The following is a 22,833-nucleotide window of genomic DNA, read 5'->3' on the forward strand; positions in this document are numbered from 1 at the left end:
AGGGGGTGGATTGGGAGCTGGGTCCAGCACTGGAGAGACTGGCAAGAAGACAGGTCCCTTTATACCCGGAGAACAGCCGGGATGGAATGAGGAAAACCCATTTGCCTCCAGAGCAACGCCGGTTCCGCCTTTGAATTCTAGCGCAGGGTGCGAACTGCAAGCCCTGCCCTCAATGTGCTGCAGCCGGGCCTGGCCTGGCGCCCTCCGGCCCTTTCCCCTCCAGCCTGAGGATAGACGAGGGGAGGTGTAGCCATGGGAGCCTAAGGTCGCTGGCCTGCAGCATGGCTTAGATCCCTCAGGTCTGTGCATCTTAAGACAGACTGTAGGCATCTCCCACTCAATCTGAAGACAAACGACTCCCCATCCACTGTATTTCTGCATTTTGGCTCCTTCTCACGCTTTGTGCTTCAGCCCAGGCTGAGCACGGGGGCTCCCTGAACACAGCTCTTGCTTGTTAAGCTCTGCTCCCCGGCCACAGGGCCTGGGTCAGCAGGCCAGCCCAGTAAATCTCGCCTGCTGCTGCGAGAGGCTGAGCAAGGCCTGGAACAAAACCGTGAGCTGATGGCCCAGCTGTCCTGGGGCGGGCAGGGTGGGGGGAGGAGATGGTCACTTAGAAACTGCCGAGCAACGGAAGGCCGCATTGATCCAGCCAGGCCAGGCCTTGTCCAGAGGGCAGGGCCGTTCAATAAAGGGGCCAGGCTCCCACCTGCACAGGGACACACAAGGGCCAGTGTGAAGGAATCAGGCAGCCAGTGGAATCTCACTGACAATGGGAGGCAGGGCAGGGGCTGCAGATGTCTGGGCTTTGGAGCGGTGCCCCTCCTCCCTGCCCTCCCCGGCTGGAGCTTTGAAACTGCCTTTTACCGAGGAGCTGGCTCAGGCCCCTCGCTGCTGCAGCCACCCCCTTCCCCCAGCCTGCTCCCCTTTAGCCAGGCCATACTCCGAGGCTCTCTAGCGTGGGGGGAGGCTGAGTGCAGGCTGGAGGCCAGTGGGGCCCAGAGCTGAAGCATGTTAGGACTCCTGGCTGCAGCTCCGCGCTGGTGGCTGCACTCATGGCAGAGGGAGCTGCTGCAGGGGCATCCGAGCCAGGCAGGCAACCAGCGGACAGCTCTGTGCATGACTCCACTGTGGCCTGCACGGGGACAGGACAGCACAGGGCTGGCGAGCAGGAGACAGTGCCTGATGTGTCGGCCCAGCCGGACGGGTGAGAGGGAGCTGATCCCAGAAGCGATACGGTGCCCAGCTGGGAGCAAGGGCGATCCAGCATGAGGCAGGGTGCATGCATACAGCCGCCAGGAGCCAGGGCAGGCTAAGCACATTGGGAGAAGGCGGCGAGAGATGGGGGCACCACAGTCAGCAAAGGCCAGATTATGTCTAAGGCCCCTGCTTTCCTTAATGTAACATCTCCCAGCCCCCATGGCTGGCCCCCAGCTCTCCCCTCCACTTGCAGTGACAGTGGCAGAGAGACCCCCTCCCCGAGTGGCAGGGGCAGCACCTCTCTCTCCAGGAATGGCAAAGGGCCCCCCATCTACCCCCAAGAGACAGAAAGGGGACCCCCCCAGTACTCACATCACAGCTGCTGCCGGATCTTGGGGAGATGAGCTGGGCCGGCTGCACTTTTCTCCACCTACCCCGCAGCTCTCTGCTGGTACGGTGTGTGGCTGGAGGTGCGTCGAGTAGTTAGCACCCCCTGGAGCTGGAAGGGCAGTTCACCCTCGGCGCTAGCGGTTCAGGTTTCTGCACACTCAGGTCCCATTGTCAGTGTTTCTTGCACAACCAGGACTAATTTTTTCCCCCCTTTTAAAAACACCAGCCTGGGCTTTCAGTCCCACGACTCCCACAGCCTGGGCCCTGCCACAGCCCATAGCGCTTTTATTTAACCCAACCTTGGGATCAGTGGACAGGCACTCGTTGCCAAGGCTAGCACAGGTGCTGGGCAAAAGCAACAGTTCTAGTTAAGGCAGCCTGAGGCTGGCAGTCAGGGGCCCCGAACCCGCAGCAGTGCAGTGCAGAGCAGAACATCCCTTTCCAAGGGAGGGCAGTGAAGCCCTGCCACTCACTGCGGGCAGCAGCACTGGCACCCCCATCGGACAGGCCTGGCCTTTCCCAGACACCGCGGCTCTCGCTGATCAGCTTCCCTGCGTGCAGGATCTACGTGGGTACCGAGGAGGCGCCCCCCCCCCCATTCCTGCAACGAATCACTGACCCTGCCCTGCTTCCTTTAGCTAAGGGAGGGAATCGAACAGCTGCTCCCCTGAGTCCTGCAGGGAAAGATCACGACAGGTAACAGCTCCATGCTGCACCAGGCCGCACGTCCAAGGCCAAACGCAGAGGTGCCGTAAGAAGGGGTAGAGGAGTCTCTACAGCTCCAGCAGGTAACTGCTTACAATCAGAAGCATCTGACCTTTGCTCCGAACATGTTGAGATCCCTGCAGTTTCCTCTGTCCTGGGGCAAAACTCTCACTCAGCCTGCCGGGGAAACGAAGTTAGCTGGGTCTCCCTACTGGCTAGACAGGGGAAGAGAATGTCAATTCCTAGAGTTCTCTGCTGCTAGCCTTCCCCTTCCAGAACCACAGCAGGGCAGGCTGGGAAGAGAGGCCCGAGGTCACAGATGTGTGGGACCCATTCAGAGACGGAAGCTTCTCCAGCCCAGAAAGCGATAGGGCCCAGCAGTTTTTAAGGAGACCCTGAGCCACAGCAGTGCCCAAATGCACAGACTGGCAGGAGCATGGATCGTTTCTATCTCTGTGTTTGTAGGACAGTGGGGCCCTGATGCTGATCAGGGTCTCTGGGCACAACCTACAGAAGGCAGAGTCAGACGTGGATTGTCAGCCTCAGTCCCTTAGCTGAACGTAGGCCTGAACACTGCCTAATTCCTTCGCTCCGGGTCAGGACCCTGGCTATCGGACTGGCAAGACTGGGGCTCTAAGCCCCAGGCGTTAAAGAGGAGAAGCCTCAGGATTTAGGGCAGGGAATGGATCTGACACGTTTATCTCATCTCCTCCTTCCGGCCCCCGCCTCTGGGGCATATTTTCTGGCTCCGTTATACTTGGCATAGGACAGGCAACACACAGCAGGCTAGCCCTGATCACCTTCATTTCTCCCTGCCCAGCACCTCTGCTCCTCCCCCCGCCCTTTCCACCTGCTCTGAGCAGTGACAGGCCTCCAGGGAACCCTCTGTCCTATTCCCCACCCACCTTGCAACGCGAGCTCTAGTGCTTCCTTCTTAGGTAGGTCACGGCTTCTCTTCCATCAGCAGCTGCTGGGTTCGGTTCTTCATGGAAGCAGCAAGCCTTCCACCCCTTGTCTTGCCAGGCAGCAGCACCCCCTGGCAGGTGGATCTCCTCCCCAGAGGTCACAACAGGTGGTGTTCCCACCATGCAGCTCTCCCTGGCACGGTGGGACCGCCAGCGCCCTGCAAGTCACTAGAAGCGCCAGCAATGCTCTCCCCAGAGACGCTTCACAGGGGCAGGAGACAAAGCGCAAACAGCCACTTCCACTAGTGCCACTGCCGCTTTGCTATTGGCCAAGGAGGGGTCACGTGATCTAAGCCAAGCCGATCGAGTGGGATTCTCAAAGCCACCTCAGCTGTGGCTCCCCGACTCCCATGAGATGTTAACAGGAGAGGAAGGATGTTAGGGCCCAGGCTGAGACCCAGGGTCAATTCTCTGCTCTGCCACAGACCCCGTGTGACCTTGGGCAGGTCGCTGTGTGCCTCAGTTTCCCATCTGTACAATGGGGATAATGGTTCAACTCTGCCCCCTGGGGCTTTGTGCGGATGAGGACAAAGGTGGACTGGTGCTCCGATACGAGGGGAATGGGGGCCAGATGAGTACATCCAACTCCTCCAGGCAGCCAGCCCCACCCTTCCTCTCTGTCAGGGGCCAAGTCAGTCACGTGAGTGTGTAGCAAACAGAGGGAGTGATTGGACAGTTCTCAGAGAAAAGCACTTTCCTAGGCTAAGAGAAAGCGACCCCCCAGCCCACTAGGCAGTGATGCTGGAGGTCACTTTTTAGCTTAAAAGTAATGAACCTCATCTGCACTCAACACATTCCAGGCAGGACTGCACCCAGAGCAGGGGCCAGGCGACCCCCGATCCGCTGCCCTGGGGTAACGAGTGTCCTCCCCGCTGGGGCCCAAAGGGAGAGGTGAGCTCCCTCACCCACTTAACACCAAGGATCAGACCCAGACAGCTCCTCCATCCTTCGAGATGGTTTAATATGAGAGAAAGCGAATCCACAATACAAAATTTAAAAACCAGCCCCTTGGTTTTCCCCCTCCCCTTTTTTCTACCCATTTAGGAGATGACAAAAAATGAAATAAAAGAAGGGAGCGCGGCTGCCCAAAGCGCTGCGTGGCCGTGGACAAGCCCCAGGTGGAACGTCGGGATGGCAGAAAGACTTCAGACAGAGATGTGGCTTACAGAGATTCTCCCATCCCGACACACACACACACACACACACACCACGATGCTGATACACAATTGGTCTTTTTATCTTTATCCCTTGCGATGGGGCCTGGATCCCAGCCTGGCCCCGACACGCCCATCCTGGCCCAGGCGTGCAAGGTCACTTCTCTTTTTTATCCGTTTCCATCCTTGCGTCTTTGGAGTCCCCAGGCTCCTCCTTTGGCGTGGAATTCTCCTCATAGCTGAGGGCAAGAGAAGGAGAGGATGTTGGGAGTTAAGCAGCTGCAGTTCTTAGGAAAGTCAGCGGGTGGGGACCGTGTGGATCAGGACCAAGGGCACTAGCACTGTCGGCCAGCTGCACAGAGAGCGGAGCTTTCCAGCCCGCCCCTAGCAGTGCAGATCACTGGGCTGTACACACTCCACGCAGGTGGGGAGAACAGCTCCCACGGTCACTGCCGTGTTACAGCGCCGGACAGTGGATTCAGCTGAAGTCACTGGGACAGGGGAGACTGACAACGGCCATCCTGAAGACAACGTAAGATGCACTGTCGTACCTCCCTCCCTCCCCTCCCCAAATATACATTCCAAACCGAGAAGAGGGGATTTCACCAGGGCAGCAAGGCGCACACGCAGATACACTAACACATGGTCCAGTCGGCCCAGTGAGCACGCCCGCCGACGGACACCCGCTCTCGGTCAAGGGACTGAGAATTCAGCTCAAGGCAGCCCTGGCTTGTGTAGGTGGTACATGGATCTGATAGCGCTGGCTCCCAGCGCCACGCAGAACATTCGGACATCCTGAATAAAAGCACTGCCCCTCGACACTGCCCCTCTGTACAACGTGGCATTGGCCTTTTCACCAGGCCAGACGGGCCAGGCTGCGAAGAGCACGTGTGCCTGGGACAAGTGACTTCAGCTAAGCCAGCAGCCGGGGGGCAGGTTATTCAGTAAGGCAGATTTGGGTTTCTTCTTTCGGGTGGCTGGCTCTGGCTGTATGAAGGGAAGAGCGTCCGCGGGGCCGTTCAGGGATTGGTTCCCTGGGGCACCAGAGGAGAACCTGGTAGCAAGGCCTTCAGGCAGACGGTGGAGAGCTGAACACGTGCAATGCTGCCACCCACGCCTCGGACACCTCTGAACTAACAACACCAGGCACTTGATCCTGTGCATTGGGCTCATGAGCTGGGTTCAGACTGGGCAAGCGGGTGGCCTGAAGGTGCTCTGGCATATAGTGTGGGGACCCAGGATGCCGTCAGAGGAAGGGCACCAGCTCAAAGGCGGAAAGAGTGAGACCAGCCCATCGCAGCGAGGCAGATGGCCACAGCACAAGCCAGACACTGTGGAGCTGGGAAGGAGTTTGACAGAACTGGAGAGACCCTACCTGGCCAGACAGAGACAGACAAAGAAAGGGCATCAGGTGCGATTGCTACATGGCGCTGGGGCTTTGCTGCCGGCGTCGGCGGGGACAGGACAGTTTCTGCTGCATGGAATCGGCAAGGCTGGCCGGAGAACCCGACACGGTTGGGAAGTGGGTAAGTCTCGGTGTGTGTGGCAAGATTTCAGCAGAGGATTCATAGCTGCAGGAAAGACAGGAAGCAGGAAGGGGACAGGGAGGAATGGAATAGAAGGGAAAGAGAAAGAAAGGAATAAGAATCGCTTTGAGTGACAGGTCTGCAAACACTCCGCCCTGCAAAGCCTGCTTGCTGTCTCGTAACCCGCACTTCCGGCCCCAGCACTGGGATGAGCTGTACTCTGGGTACTGTATGAGAGCCCTGGGGGCGCGAGCCTACACGAGTGCAGCTGTATGAGGCATGAGGGGCCGAGGTCTATGGCATGGCCGTACCTGCAGTGTGACCACGGAGAGCAAATGGACAGGGCTCAGCAGGAGAATAGAATTGGGCACCAATGCACAGAAATGCACACAGGGTAGGGCCAGGCCCAGAGGCCTTTGAGAGGCAGCAGACCAGTGCATGCAAAAGCTCTTCCATACAGGTCTAGGCCGGCTGCTGCACTCGCTATCGGATTTCCTGGGATTAATTCAAAGCACAAAGGGAGATGGGAGGTTGGGGACCTGCCTAAGAGGGCTCTGCAGGGACATGAACCCCAGAGAGTTCGCTCCAAGCTGGGTGCCGCCTAGCTCTGCTCCAGCCTGCATTTCCCTCCCCCCCCAGATCCCATATAGCTAACTGTTCCCCCGGCTTCTTCTCCCATGTCTTCCTGGCTGCCTCGCCAATCCCCTCCGTAGCCAGGCACAGCACCGCCCCCCTCCTCTTAGGGCACTGGTTCTGTGAAGCCCAGCAGTGTGTTTACAACTGCCCGGCCATTGAAAATCCCGCTGCACTGAGCAGCAATTCTACTGTTTGGGCACCTGGTGCCGTCCAAAACCCGTAAGCGCCTCAGAGCAGAGCCACGTCTCCGCGTTCAATACACACTGGAAACCGCAAGGGACTGCGGGCCGAGAGCCCGGGCCCATCCTCAGACTGAGGTGTGCTGCCAGAAGCACAGGTGGCTGATGGAGACGCATGGAGCAGCTCCCCATCTCAAATCACAGACTTTCAGCGCTCACAGGAACACAGGCTGCATCAAAGCAACCTAGGATCCTACACCTGGTGGAATTCCTAGGGTGGGGAGGCTTCCGTCCCTCCAGGCACATGAGCTCTATCAAGTTCCATTTCCTCCTCCAAATACTGGAGCAGTTTCAAGAGATGCTGGACCCTAGAAACTTTCCTAAGACATCCAACCCCCGCGCTCTCTGCAAGACAGCCGACTCCCGGAGATGCAGAATGCTGCGTCCGCCTCCAAGATGCTAGGAGGGTATCGCTCTTTCCTAGCAAGTTAGTTCTAAGGGGGGCTCGCTAACAATTGAGAGTCACACCGGGGTAAGAGCTATATGCGGCGTCCATGCCGGCCCACCGCTCCGGAACATTAACCCTTCTCGCTCTGCCACATGAGTCCACGAGCTCCTTGCTCAAATACTGCGTGTGCAAGCAGCTTGTCTCTCACCAGAGCCATCTCTAGCACGGGAGGGGATGCTGCAGCAGGCTGGTGAGTCACAGGCGTGTGTGAAAAGTGGCTGCAGGATACCAGGTGCACAGGAAGGATGAAGCCAGAACACACAGTGCCTGCAGCAGCGACTGTCAGAAGCAAACATCAAAGAGCAGGCAGGTGCTGAAGGGACTGGGAAAAGGGGAGAAGTCCCAGCGAAGAGCCACAGTGGGGAAGACGCACAGAAGCATTCCCTGGGCTAGGAGATGGGGAGGGAAAGACTGGTTCCACTGGCATCCAGCAGGTGAATGACAACTTGCCCCTTTACTTTACCACACTTTTGCCCCCATTAGTTTCTGACCAATTGTGTGTCACTCCAGTGGGTTCAGGCCAGCTGCCAGACCTGGAGCCGCAGGCCCCCTCTGAGCAGACAGAGGCCACAATGCAAGGAGCTCGCGTTTCCATGTGCCATGGACTGTCCAAGTTCTCCCGTGACACGTGAGAAGGACGCCAGCTCTGGGGAGGAACTTACAGGGCTCTATTGTGGCTGGGAGGGTGCAGGACCCCCCATGGCTGGGACAGGCCAGCCAGAAGGTGCTGGAGCCAGACTGAAGGGCGCCTCCAGTTGCTGGCCAGCAGGGCTAGAAGCGCCCCCTCTGCAGAGCCAGGGGCGGGAGTAGCACAGAGAAGATGGCTACATAGCTAGGACCTGGATGATTAAACTGGCCTGGTGGCACCCGTGATGATGAAGCATGCCATTACCTCTCCAGGCTCCACGGCTGGCCTGGCTCTGCTCCCTTCCCCCAGCGGGCACTGGGTGCTGACGAGCCAGGTGTGCTGGCCCACCCTCTGACTTCACTCCAGCTCATCGGAAGAGTGAGTCAGAGTTCACGGTGCAGAGCGATACCAGAGGCCTCACCTGTGTTCCAGCCCTGGCGCTCCCACACAGCTACCCAGGAGGAGGGTAGGGACCGGGCTAGAGGAGGAACGCTCCAGGGAGACGTGTATGAACACAGATTCGCTCCCTCCACCCGTACACGCGCCCACGCGCCCACAGCATGCCCAGATGCACTCGTCCGTTTGCCTGCGCCCCAGCATGGGAACACCTGCACATTTCAGGCACTCCCAGCACTGCTGGCTAGGGAGCCGTGCCAGAGGCGGACTTACCTGAACATTTCGGTTACTTCTCCCTTCACCAAGGCCACGAGGAGAGGGAACCCAATGCAGGCAGGGACCAGATACAGCAGGGCTGGCTGAGGGGGAGGAAAAACTGAGGCAATTACTGCATCCAACAGCCGGAAAAACCAACACAGCCTTCAGCAGAGGCCCTTGGGGAGGAACGGGACTGGCTCGTCTCAGTCCCCAGATTATGGAGTAAGTCACACACGAGGGAACGCTGGGCACGGCTCAGGGCTAGGGCTCAGTGTCAGATCTTTCCTTTATGCTCCAGAAATCTGTAAGCATCGAGTCCCAACATACCCTGACGCCCGGGTAAGAACGTGACCAGAAGTCCCACACTCTGGCCCAGCACTCCCAGCGCAGAGCACTTCCAGGAAGGGGCAGGTGACACTTTACAGGTGCTGACTTTCTGATAGCCAAGGTCCCGTCTGCTTGTCTAGCACCCACCTGGATGGGGACTAATGATCTGGGGATATGGCCCTGGAGGAGGAGCGGAGAACCCCCAAGTACTGACCACCCCACTGCACCAGGCTAACGGAGTTATGTGCTGAGGGCACAGCGGCTGCCACGCTCGCCCATAGTTTCCACATCTTGTTCATTCCTCCCTCCCCTGCAGGGGGCAGCGGGGAAGCATTGAAACTAGCCGGGTATTTCTGCTGCGCTTGCACCTGCTCTTGCGATCCAGAGACGAGCCCAGGAGAACATGCCGATACTCCCCGTTACTAAGGAGCAGGCGGTTCTCAGCGCACGAGCAGAGCTCCCCACTGATGTGATGGAGTCGCAAGGCCAGGCAGAACCAGCCCCCTCCTCCAGAAGACAGGAAAGTGCAGTTATACTCAGAGATGCCCACAGCAGGCTCCACCTTTAGTGCCTGGGAATCCCAGAGCCAGTTTGCCCAATTTATAATCGGAGACAATTCATCAATGCACACTTCACCCGGGAGCTGAAAACCCTGCTGGCCTGGCTGCCTCCTGCGTCACCCCTGGCAGGACACACCCTGCAGGAGGATCTTAGCAGAGTTTTGCAGATGCATGAGGCTCTGCTGTGCTAGCAGCAGTGAACAGATAGCACTCCGAGGGGCAGGCCCTAGTAACCTTTGCATTTAATGCAGTCTCTCCTCAGCCAGGTGCTCCACTCTGTTACGAAGCGCGCACCCCCAATATGAAAAGGCAAAGCGGAGCGGCTGTGTCTAGCATCTCAGGGTGGTCACCACACAATCTCAGCTCAGAGATAGAGTCGATCCTCTGTCCCCCTGATTGTAACGCAAGTTCTGACCAAGCTTCCCCAACCTGCTGCTGCACTTGGCTGCCTGAGGCAGAGCGGTAATGGGCAGGGCACAGAAGACAGGGGATTCGCCGCCCTTGATGGCCGGGGACTGCAAACTGTGCAGTGGAAGGCGTGTCTTACAGATCCTCACTGCACAAACACAGGGAGAGCTTGTGGCCAAAACTGCAGTTTTGCAGCTCCTTTGATAGCGTGAGGCGAGGCCAGTTGGACAGCAAGCTTACCTGGGCATGTTTGAAGATGTGCATGATGAAGATGGTCAGGCCCAGTCCAAAGATGTATGCCACAAAGCTGGTGTAGAAGTACGTGTGCGTGTTCTTCTTTAAACTACAGGGGAGGGAAAAGAGCAGAATTAACATGTGCCCCAAACCACTCCAATTTATGGGATTTGCGAGCTTTATCAGGACAGATCTGCAGCTGCCTAGCAATCTAGTGGCAACACATCCACACAGGAGACTGACATCCAGGCTGGCAGAGACCGGCGGCACCATTACTCCTGAACAGCCCTTCTGCCCGTGCTCGGAGTGGTGCAGAGAGGATCTGGTGAGAGCACAGTCCAGTCCTGGAGGGGAGGCTACCATGACACGAGGTCTCTGGAAGGATCCTGGAACCCCCAGTCCTTACCCAATAAAAACACAAAGTGTCCTGCAGTCTTACCCCATTAACATGAGCGAGGAAGCTGCAGTGAGAAGCCCTCCACCAAGGGAGCAGCTCATAGACTCAGACTTTAAGGTCAGAAGGGACCAGTATGATCATCTAGTCTGACCTCCTGCATGATGCAGGCCACAAAAGCTGACCCACCCCCTTTCCCTTGACTCAGCTGTTGAAGTCCCCAAATCCTGTGATTTAAAGACTTCAAGTCGCAGAAAATCCTCCAGCTAGCGACCCGCTGCCCCATGCTGCGGAGGAAGGTGAAAAACCTCCAGGGCCTCTGCCAATCTACCCTGGAGGAAAATTCCTTCCCGACCCCAAATATGGTGATCAGTAGAACCCCGAGCATGCAGGCAAGATTCTCCAGCCAGACCCTCATTGACCATTGATACTATTTACCAGCGATGGCACGTTGTTGATTAATTTACTAAAATCACGTTATCCCATCAAACCATTCCCTCCATAAACTTATCAAACTTAATCTTAAAGCCAGAGAGGTCTTTCGCCCCCACGGTTTCCCTCGGAAGGCTGTTCCAGAACTTCACCCCTCTGATGGTTAGAAACCTTCGTCTAATTTCAAGCCTAAACTTCCCCACCGCCAGTTTATAGCCATTCGTTCTCGTGTCCACATTAGTACTGAGCTGAAATAATTCCTCTCCCTCCCTGGTATTTATCCCTCTGATATATTTAAAGAGAGCAATCATATCCCTGTATCTCCCTGCACCTATTCCCCGGCTGGGCAGCTGTTTTACTACAGGCTAGGCCGGGGCAGCAGCTGCAGGCAGAAGCACCCACAGCACTTCCAGCCCTGCACGGATCCATGTGGCAAGTGGAGCGTTTGAGGAGGAGTGGGAACCTGAGGGAGGCATGTTCAGTCGCCCATCTTCCAAGTGACGCAAGGTGACCACTGAGAAGTAGAGTCCCAGAGGCAGGCCGAACGCCGTGAGGGAAGGCCCTGCTTTCCCTACACATGGGAAAAACACAGCCCTGGCAACAGATGCGCACAGACAATGGGTCACATGTCCGGAGAAGTGCTTCTTGTGCGTGTGAGCGACAGGACCACTCCCAACAGCTTCTCACTGGCCTACTCCATCGGCAACAGTGACCCTGAGCGCTCCTCTTCCCCGTCTCCATGTGCCCAACCACCCCAGTATTGCTGCCTCGCCTCCACTTCTCCCAGCTCCACCACAGCGGTCTCCTCTTTGCTCTTCCTCCAGGCCCAGCCCGTGCGGAATGCTGCTCTCACATGCACAAACGCAGCAGAGTTTCCAGGGTCAAACAACGTGACAGGGCCCCAGTCATTTCAGGGTCCAGATCACAAGTGACCACCCCCTGCCCATGGACTTTCCTGGTCCTCACAGACCTGATCTTTCTGGGCTTGTCTAGCACCAGGCTCTTTTCAGTCACAACGATTGTGGCCTTCTCCTTTGTTCTTCTGCTTTCTAGACTAACCCCGTGGCCTCCTGTCAAAGCTTTCCCATCTCAAGGCTCAGTGAGAGACGTCTGGCCACCTTGGCCTTCCTCCTCTAGTTCAGCAAAGCACTCTGGGGCAACTTACACAAATGCAGTGCAAAACAAAGCTGTCCTGTAGACATGCTCCTAGAGGCACAGCTCACCTGATGTCAAAACGCAGCAGCAGAGCAATGAAGATCCCTGAGGGGCAGAAACGCAGAGTTAGAGAACGGGATGGAGAGATCACCTATCTGACAGCTGGTGCCGAATGCAGGGATGGGATGATTTTATACCTGGCCACAACCACAAGCACATTTGGGACCACAGCACCCCCTTGTGGCTGAATTCAATATTGGTCCAGTTCTAGCAAAACAATTCCTGACTCCCTTGGTATTGTAAAGCAGTGGTTCTCAACCAGGGCACATGTACCCTGGGGGTACACGGAGGACTTCCAGGGGGTATGTCAACTCATCTTGGCTCCATAAAAAGCCCTAGCGAAGTCAGTACAAACTAAAATTTCATACAATAACTTGTTTATACTGCAAAAAGAAGAACAGGAGTACTTGTGGCACCTTAGAGACTAACAAATTTATTAGAGCATAAGCTTTCGTGGACTACAGCCCACTTCTTCGGATGCATATAGAATGGAACATATAATGAGGAGATATATATACACACATACAGAGAGCATAAACAGGTGGGAGTTGTCTTACCAACTCTGAGAGGCCAATTAATTAAGAGAAAAAAAAAAAAAACTTTTGAAGTGATAATCAAGCTAGCCGAGTACAGACAGTGTGATAAGAAGTGTGAGAGTACTTACAAGGGGAGAAAGAGTCAACGTTTGTAATGGCTCAGCCATTCCCAGTCCTTATTCAAACCGGAGTTGATTGTGTCTAGTTTGCATATCAATTCTAGCTCTGCAGTCTCTCTTTGGAGTCTGTTTTTGAAGTTTTTCTGTTGTAATATAGCCACCCGCAGGTCTGTCACTGAATGACCAGACAGGTTAAAGTGTTCTCCCACTGGTTTTTGAGTATTTTGATTCCTGATGTCAGATTTGTGTCCATTAATTCTTTTGCGTAGAGACTGTCCGGTTTGGCCAATGTACATGGCAGAGGGGCATTGCTGGCACATGATGGCATATATCACATTGGTAGATGTGCAGGTGAACGAGCCCCTGATGGTATGGCTGATGTGATTAGGTCCTATGATGATGTCACTTGAATAGATATGTGGACAGAGTTGGCATCGGGGTTTGTTACAAGGATAGGTTCCTGGGTTAGTGGTTTTGTTCAGTGATGTGTGGTTGCTGGTGAGTATTTGCTTTAGGTTGGGGGGTTGTCTGTAAGCGAGGACAGGTCTGTCTCCCAAGATCTGTGAGAGTAAAGGATCATCTTTGAGGATAGGTTGTAGATCTCTGATGATGCGCTGGAGAGGTTTTAGTTGGGGGCTGAAGGTGACAGCTAGTTAGTCTCTAAGGTGCCACAAGTACTCCTGTTCTTCTTTTTGCGGATACAGACTAACACGGCTGTTACTCTGAAACTTGTTTATACTGCTCTATATACGGAAATCTAAGTACAGTATTTATATTCCAATTGATTTTATAATTTGATGGTAACAATGAGAACGTCAGCCATTGTTCAGTAACAGTGGCTGTGGCCACTTTTGTATTCTTATGTCTGATTTTGTAAGCAGGTAGTTTTTAAGTGAGGTGTAACTTGGGGGTACGCAAGACAAGTCCCACTCCTGAAAGGGGTACAGGAGTCTGGACAGGTTGAGAGCACTCAACCCCAACCCCTCGCTGCAAAGGGAAACGGCAGGAGGGAGAGGCACTGAAGATCAGGGGAGTAAAATACAGGGGCACTATGCTGGGGTACAGGGCAGAGCAAGCCACAGGAGAGAACGCACCCAAACCCACATGCTCACCCCTCTTCCTTTCAGACAAGTGGTCCTTAGCCTGGAATTCAAACTGGTGACCAAGTGCTGCTGTCTCCATCACCATGCTGGGCAGCACCCGAGCACATTCCTTAAGGAACACTTCCCTGGCCCTAACCTACCAGGCCGCTCACTAGAGCTAGATTACGAGACCAGGCCCAGCACATCTGCGAGCACCACTAGCTGTGCTGTCAGAAGCTCCCCCCTTCAGAGAACACTTTTCAGTCTAAAATGCTTCCCACCAGTTCCTTCCCTAGGGGCCTACGGTAGCAGTCGGGAGGGAAAGGGATCTCCTGAGAGTCCAAACCCTGAGAGGGGGGCGGCAGCAAATCCCTGCATCAGCGCTCCTAAGGAGCACAGCCCAGGCCAGCCAGCCAGCCCCAGCTCCCGGCACGGCTGACTTGAGAAGGTCTCCAGCAGCCCCACGCTGCGAGCCTGCAGCAGGCTCTATATCAGTGCATATAACGGAGCCATCTGGCGCTAGGACTGGCAATGGCCTTGCTGCAGATCAGCATGGCAAACAAACTCCACAGCTATCATGACAGCTCCAATGCCAACACCTGGCTTCCCTCTACAACCTTTCCCATATGCCTTCCCCTCTCCTTACTCCCTCTCCTACTCCCAGCCTCAGGCTCCCCAAAAGCCAAGGGCTTCTCCAATCTCCCTTTGACAGCCTCCATTCTGGGCTCCCCCCACTTCAGAACCACGAGACCTTGTCCTCATTCAGCTCTTATGCAGAGGATTCCCTGGTTGACCTGTAGCCATTCAGCCGGATTTGTAGTGTACACTCCACACCCAGGCCCCAGCAGGCCAGAGTCCAGGCACCAAAATCGCATCCTTGGTCGAGTAACACACGTTCTATTAACACACCATCCATTCATCTTTACCTGGAATTACAACATCTCCAAGGCCCAACATGGCAAAGTTGTCAGCCTCCAGCCCCTTCTCCAGCAGATCCTGGGGGAAAACCACTGGAAAAGCAGAGAGGGAGCATTAAAAAGGGGAAGAGCTCAAGTTTAAAAGCACAAACCCAGCTGATGCTTTGGTTGGAGATTAGCAGCAGGTGTGCATACGTACAGGAATGGAAAAAGGGGAAGGGGAAGGGATAGCTCAGTGGTTTGAGCACTAAACTAAACCCAGCATTGTGAGTTCAATCCTTGAGGGGGCCACTTAGGGATCTGGGGCAAAAATCTGTCTGGGGATTGGTCCTGCTTTGAGCAGGGGGTTGGACTAAATGATCTCCTGAGGTCCCATCCAACCCAGATATTTTATTTATAGATTGAGTTTGGAGAGCGCACATGCGCGCGCACACACACACACACACACACCTCGAGAGAGAGATTTTATTCTTTAATATCAACCCAGATATTTTATTTATAGATTGAGTTTGGAGAGAAAACTCTCATATATATATATACTCAATCTATAAATAAAATATCTGGGTTGATATTAAAGAATAAAATCTCTCTCTCGAGGTGTGTGTGTGTGTGTGTGTGTNCTTTAATATCAACCCAGATATTTTATTTATAGATTGAGTTTGGAGAGAAAACTCTCATATATATATATACTCAATCTATAAATAAAATATCTGGGTTGATATTAAAGAATAAAATCTCTCTCTCGAGGTGTGTGTGTGTGTGTGTGTGTGCGCGCGCGCATGTGCGCTCTCCAAACTCAATCTATTCTTATTGCCACAAAGCTGCATCAATTTACTGCATATCCCCCCTGCAGGCCCTGGAAAGCAAGGGAACAAGGAGATAAATCATTCAAATCCCATTCACACGCTACGCTTGCCAGCCAACACCCATAGCAGGTGAAAGGGGGACATATGCCCCGTCTACATGCAATTCTTCCATGCATGAAGGCTGGGCTCCTCCTGGTGAGCTGGGGAAGCAGAGGTATTAGGACATTCAGAGCTTCCTTTGGTGAAGCTGTCTTGATTGCCCTCATCTCAGGGTCAGGGTGGTTAAACACTGGAATAAATTGCCTGGGGAGGTTGTGGAATCTCCATCTCTGGAGATATTTAAGAGTAGGTTAGATAAATGTCTATCAGGGATGGTCTAGACAGTATTTGGTCCTGCCATGCGGCCAGGGGACTGGACTCTATGACCTCTCGAGGTCCCTTCCAGTCCTAGAATTTATGAATCTCGCAGGCAGCAGTGCTGTATGGCGCCAACTTGGGGGAAGATCACATTGAGGGGGCAAAGAAAGAGGAAGGTGGGAAGCCTCCAAGCATCCTGCTCTGGGTCCCCCAGCTGGAGAGGAGTCCAGTAGCGCTGCTCAGGTGGTTTGCAGAAGCTGCCGTCTCTGGAGACGAGCCAATAGTTTCAGTTCAAGACATTTCACAAGCTGAGCTGTCCCATCTAGGATGACATGGCGGGAGGGAGCAGGGAGACAGGAAAGAAGGCAGCGGATGGAGCATCATGAACAGACTATAGCTATCCAGGCCCCCGGGGGCCAAGAGTTCAAAGTGACCCATGACACGATAGGAATGCATGGCAGGGTTGTCTGGAGTGGGTGGGCTGTTTAGCTAAAGGAACCCAAAGAAACAGGCAACTCAGGAAAAAGGTGCAGTATGGTTCTTTCACTATATGTGAAAGCAGAGAGTCAAATATGGTAAAAATCGGATATGAATCCAACAGTCCCACAGACTTACTACAGACATTCCCTGCGTGACTAATAAGTGCACAGCAGTAGGAATATAGTACCGACCACCTGACCAGGATGGGGATGGTGACTCTTGGGAGATTCAAGATGCTACAAAAACAGAAACCCCAATAATAACAGGGATTTCAGCTCCCCCTGCATTGACTGGGAACACGTCACCTCAGGACAGGATGCAGAGATAAAATTTCTAGCAGCTAGTTCTGGAACCCACAAGGGGAGGGGCAATTCTTGATTTAGTCCTAGGCAGCGCACATGATCCGCTCAGTAACAGGCACCAGAACACCCTTGGAGGGGGGAAAACACCAAAGAAACCCACCACAGAAGCATTTCACTTCCGAAAGAGGAACTACACAAGTGATCCGGCTAGTTCGATGGAAATTAAAAAGAACCGTCACAAGAGTGAAATGCCTGCAAGCTGCATGGAAACTTTTTAAAAGATACTGTAACAGAGGCTCAAAATATATAAAACTAAAACTAGCTAAATGAAAACAAAAACAAAACAAGAAAAAAAAAACAGTAAGAGCCAAAACACGCCACCATGGTAAACAATAAAAAGACCTCCTTTAAAAACTGGAAGTCTAATCTTACTGAGGAAAATAGCAAGGAATGTAAACTCTGGCAAGTCAAGCGTAATTAGGCAGGCCAAAAAATAATTCGAAAAGCAACTAGCAAGAGAGAGACAAACTAACAGGAAATTTTTGTAAGTACATCAGAGGCAATAAGTCTGCCAAGCAACCAGTGGGGCCAGTGGACGATCAAAGTACTGACGGAGCACTCAAGGAAGCCAAGGCCTTTGCAGAGAAGCTAAATGAATCCTTTGCATCGGTCTTCACCGCCAAAGATGCGAGGGAGACTCCCCCACGTGAGCCATTCTTTTTAGGTGACAAATCTGAGGAACTGTCCCAGGTGGGGGTGTCACTAGAGGAGGTTTTGGAACAAACTGATAAATTAAACAGTCATAAGTCACCAGGACCAGATGGCATTCACCCAAGAGTTCTGAAATAATTCAAAGGTGAAACTGCAGACTACTAATTGTGGTACGTAATGTATTATTTAAATCAGCCTCTGTACCAGATGACTGGAGGATAGCTTATGTCACGCCAATTTTTTTTAAAAAGGCTCCAGCGGCAATCCTGGCAATTACAGACCAGATGAGTCTAATTTCAATACCAGGCAAATTGATTGCAACTATAGTAAAGAACAGAATGATTAGACACAGAGATGAACACAATATGTTGGGAAAGAGTTAACACAGCTTTTGTAAAGAGAAATCCTGCCTCAATCAATTCGAATTCTTTGAGCAGGTCAAACTTGTGGAAAGGGTGATCCAGGGGATATAGCGTACTTGGACCTTTAGGAAGCCTTTGAGAAGGTCCCTCACCAAAGGCTCTTAAGCAAAGTAAGCGGTCATGGGATAAGAGGGATGGTCCTCATGGACCAGTAGCTGGTTAAAAAGAGAGGAAACAAAGGGTAGGAATAAATAGTCAGTTTTCACAGAGGAGAGAGGTAAATAGCCAGGTCCCCCCAAGGATCTGTACTGGGACCAGTGATGTTCAACATATTCATAAATGATCTGGAAAAAGGGGTAAACTGGGAGATGGTGAAGTTTGCAGCTAATACAAAACTAGTCAAGATAGGGAAGTCCAAAGCAGACTGAGAAAAATTACAAAGGGATCTCACTAAACCGGGTGACCAGGCAAGAAAATGGCAGATGAAATTCAGTGTTGATAAGTACAAAGTCATGCACATTGGAAAACAATCCCATACATACAACATACAAAATGACTGGGTCTAAATTAACTGTTGCCACAAAAGAAAGATCTTGGAGTCATTGTGGATAGTTCTCTCAAAGCATCTGCTCAATGTGCAGTGGCAGTCAAAAAAGCTACCAATGTTAGGAACCACTAGGAAAGGGATAGACAAGACAGAAAATATCATGCCACTATATAAATCCATGGTATGTCCACACCTTGAATACTGCGTGCAGTTCTGGTCACCCCATCTCAAAAAAGATGTATTCGAACTGGAAAAGGAGAAGGGGCAACAAAAATGATTAGGGGTATGGAACAGCTTCCATATGAGGAGAGATTAAAAAGACTGGGACTGTTCATCTTGGAAAAGAGATGGGGGGGGATATGATATAGGTCTATAAAATCATGAATTTTGGCGTGGAGAAAGTGAATAAGGAAGTGTTAGTTACTCATTCACTTAACAGAAGAACCTGTGGTCACCCAGTGAAATTAATAGGCATTAGGTTTAAAACATACATAAGGAAGTACTTCTTCATATAACACAAAGTCAACCTGTGGAACTCCTTGCCAGGGGATACAGTGAAGGCCAAAGTATTACTGGGTTCAAAAAGGAATTAGATACATTCATGGAGGATGGGTCCATCAATGGCTATTAGCCAAGATGGTCAGGGATACAACCCATGCTCTGAGTGTCTCTAAACCTCTTACTTCTAGAAGCTGGGGCTGGACAACAGGAGATGATCAATTGCCCTGTTCTGTTCGCTCCCTCTTTAGCATCTGGCATTGTCCACTGTCGAAAGATAGGATACTGGTCTAGATGGACCATTGGTCTGAGCCAGTATAGCCGTTATGATGTTCAAAAGTGTTTCCTTTACTTTCTAAAACGATTAGCTGGGAGATTCCATTGTTCCCTGGAGAGTTACTAAGCCAAATCTGGAGACTAAGAGGGATTCTATGAGCCCACAGTGTCTCCTTGTTGCCAAGAAGGCTAACAGCATATTGGGCTGCATTAGTAGGAGCACTGCCAGCAGATCGAGGGACGTGATCATTCCCCTCTATTCGGCACTGGTGAGCCACATCTGGAGTATTGCGTCCAGTTTTGGGCCCCCCACTATAGAAAGGATGTGGACAAATTGGAGAGAGTCCAGCACAAGGCAATGAAAATGATTAGGGGGCCTGGGGCACATGACTTACAAGGAGAGGTTGAGGGAACTGGGCTTATTTAATCTGCGGAAGAGAAGGGGGGGTGATCTCAAGTTGCAGTGGGGGAGGTCTAGGTTGGATATTAGGAAACACTATTTCACTAGGAGGGTGGTGAAGCACTGGAATGGGTTACCTAGGGAGGTGGTGAAATCTCCATCCTTAGAGGTTTTTAAGGCCTGACTTGACAAAGCCCTGGCTGGGATGATTTAGTTGGGAATTGGTCCTGCTTTGAGCAGGGGGTTGGACTAGATGACCTCCTGAGGTCTTTTCCAACCCTGATAGTCTATGATTCTATTCCAGCTTTACATGCAAATCCCCACGTAGCCTGAACTGGGGAGCGGCTACCAACACCCCAGAATACTGCAGATTCCATGGCTTCAGGTGCCTTTCAGATTGCATGTCTGATGCACCTGCCTTGTTCAGTGGCTGTAAAAACTCACTTCACACGTCTGAGGTGACCCTGAGTCCCCATGATTTCCACCTTAAAGGCTTTGTATTGACCCCCTTCACTGGCTGGGTCAGGTCTCTGCAGATATTCCCGCCCCATCATCAGAGACCTGAATGCCCACATCCAATGCTACCCTGCCTGGCAGGTGTATTGTACTTCATGGCGTGCCAGTGACAGGACACGCCGAAAAGACCTATACCGAGCAAATGGCCGCGAGAGGATCCAAATTCCTCATGGGCAGAGTGCAAGCAGGAGTAGGATTACAACCCCAAAGGAGGGAGCCCAGGAAAGAATCCACTCATGGACAGGGGCACGCACAATAGAATGTAAAACGAGGCAGGTGGAGCACAGAGCCCAGGCAGTGAGGGTGATGGGCAGGAGACAGGACAGGTCCTCTCAGGAAGCAGGAAAGATCTACTCACGTTTTATTGGTGCCTCAAACGATTTGGCCACAGTCACCATCACGTTGGTGCCAAAAACCTAGGAGCAAACAACAGTCCCAAGTGAAACCATAGGCCCAAGTAATAACGAAAAGTCATTCCACTATAGCTGCAGCTACCGCCACCAGAGCCAGTTGTGGTCACAGCAGAGACCAAGCTCCCGCCAGTCGCAGAGTCACACTATTCGTTTTCTACTGATTCACATTCGTTGACTGTGAAGCCAGAGTAACAGGAGTGCAGCAATTCTCCCAAAAGAGCCATATTTCTGGAGTTTAAAGTACTCGCTCTCCACACACCCACATCAGATCTTGTTTGAAAGATTATTTGAGGCACGTTTAGATGAAGTATTATGTGGAACTGTCAAGTGGTGCCATAAGATTGCACACAAGGTGAAACAATGGTACACAAAACGAGAGTCATTGGTTTTGCACTGTTCCAGAAACACTAACGTGACGATGACTGGAGTTTTTACTGTTGAAATTCATTTCAACACCTTATTGCAGTGTTTATTGGTGAAAATTACCAAACACCACAATGTATTAAAAGATCTGTATTGGTTTTGCATGGGTGTTTTTCCCAGAAATTATACCGTTCAGCACGTGGCAAATGTGATGAATATCAACATTTTGCAATACAGTAACATGAACAGTTTTCACATCACGTGAGATACTTTGACAATTAAGAATACAAGTGATTAGAATAGATTTCCTATATTTTTAATTGAAATTTGCTGACCAGACCAGTTTCACACTGAAGGTTGTGAACCAGTAACAGTAGATCGCATGCTCCTAGCTTGCCCTGCACGCGTACATTTGTACCTACCCACCGGATTCCTAATGTAATGCTTTTCCCTTTGTAAATACAACATCGCATTTAGTCTGCCTGGTAGAAGGTTTTTAATTTGCAATTGCCTATGCATGCAGTACTAGCCTTTGAAATATTCTAGAAACTCGCTTTTTAATCCAGTGACCCTTTATGCCCAGATCAGTCTTGGTGTTAAAGATGACAATACACAGCTCCATATTATGAATATGCAAAAGCTTTGAGAGAAAGAAGTGGCCTAACAAGAAGTAGTGAAGACAAACCCCACAAACCCCTTTCCTCGGCACTGAGGGGAGATGAAGAACATGTTACAGCTCTTACCAACCACGTGAGCAATAATATGACAAACCCACTTGACCCTGTATCACATCTAGACCAACATTTCTCAAATGTGGCCACTAGGGGCTTTTCTTGCGGTCACAGCTTCTTGGGTGGTGATTGGGGGGGGTAGGGAGGAAAGGAGCAGCCCCTCTTCTGGGGCTGCCAGGAGGGGTTGGGGCTTGCCCCCCCGGAGCCACAAACAATGGAGGAGCAGACATCCGGTGTGAGTTGCCCATCTTCCCAGTGCAGTAGGGCTCAGGCTTCAGCCCTGGCGTGGCGGGTGGCAGGCTCTGGCCACGGGCTCTGACCGTGAGGCTTTGGTTACTCAGCGGTAGGCTCCATCCCTTGGCCACAGGACTCCATCCCCGGACTCACCACCCCATCATCGCCCCTGCTGCCTTCCCTGCCCACTTCCCCATCCAAGCCTTAATTTGTTCCTCGGCTTGCCAGGGCTGAATAAGTCTGCTGTGAAAAGTGATATTGTATATTTGTTAATATCAGTTTTCACTGCCTCTCAGCCAGCTAACAAGTCTGTTAATATAACTTTTCACAGCAGCAAACATACAAATATCACTTTTCACAGAAGCAGACTTACTAGCTAGCAAGTCTAAAAAATGCAGCAAAAAAAGCAAAAGAAACAATAATAAAAAAAAGACAAGAACATGCAAAGCATCTTATTTGTGTTTCTAGTCTGTTTAGGTCCAGTAAAGAACAGAGACAACTGTACGTTATTTTTATTAAGTCCGCAAAAAAAGGTACATAATAAATTAGAATGATTTGGACATAGACACGTGCATATTTGTTTTTCCTAAAGTTGATTAAGTATTTTAGGAAAAATTGTCAAGCGGCCAACAGCAAGAGTTGGTGGCCGCACTCTGAAGCGCCGAAATTTTTTTTTGTGAGAACACCTGATCTAGAGGTGCTTACCAACATAGCTACCGGACTACATGTAACATCACATGTACAAGAGTCTCTACTGAAAACAGCAGATGTTGGTGAAGAACAAACAGATTCATGAGAGGTGCACTTGATTCTAATGCGACCCGTAGCTTCTTCAGCCCAGTCAAGAAATCTGGCATCAAAACATTTGCTGACGTGGCCCAATAGGACCTGTACCTATGTCCCTCTTCCACACTGATACAATGAGAAGAACAGACAAAGATGAATTAGGACATCAACTGGAAGCTCAAGATGGAAGAATCAATACGCTAAGAGCATGCAACAGAGAAACCACAGTGTACATCAGAAGTGCCATGGCTGCGATAGAAATGATGGCACGTTGCAATTCCACAC

The 22,833-nt window shown here is 51.9% G+C and overlaps 1 protein-coding gene across 2 annotated transcripts in view; it reads right to left on the minus strand.

Moving 5' to 3' along the window:
• Positions 1-4,199: 4,199 nt before the first annotated feature.
• The window catches only part of HM13 (histocompatibility minor 13), a 30,311-nt gene continuing 11,677 nt past the window's right edge, over positions 4,200-22,833 (minus strand). The window contains exons 7-13 of one of the 2 annotated variants that reach the window (XM_034787432.1): positions 20,380-20,437; positions 14,776-14,859; positions 12,121-12,157; positions 10,078-10,180; positions 8,558-8,643; positions 5,787-5,982; positions 4,200-4,650 (exon numbers count right to left, since the gene is read on the minus strand). In XM_034787432.1, the coding sequence (XP_034643323.1) occupies positions 5,832-5,982; positions 8,558-8,643; positions 10,078-10,180; positions 12,121-12,157; positions 14,776-14,859; positions 20,380-20,437 (519 nt within the window). In that variant the 3' untranslated portion in view covers positions 4,200-4,650; positions 5,787-5,831. The remainder of the gene's footprint in view (positions 4,651-5,786; positions 5,983-8,557; positions 8,644-10,077; positions 10,181-12,120; positions 12,158-14,775; positions 14,860-20,379; positions 20,438-22,833) is intronic. The other variant, XM_034787433.1, reaches the window with a different exon arrangement.

Source organism: Trachemys scripta, chromosome 12, assembly GCF_013100865.1.
Source record: "Trachemys scripta elegans isolate TJP31775 chromosome 12, CAS_Tse_1.0, whole genome shotgun sequence".
In the NCBI taxonomy this organism is placed as follows: Eukaryota; Metazoa; Chordata; order Testudines; family Emydidae; genus Trachemys; species Trachemys scripta.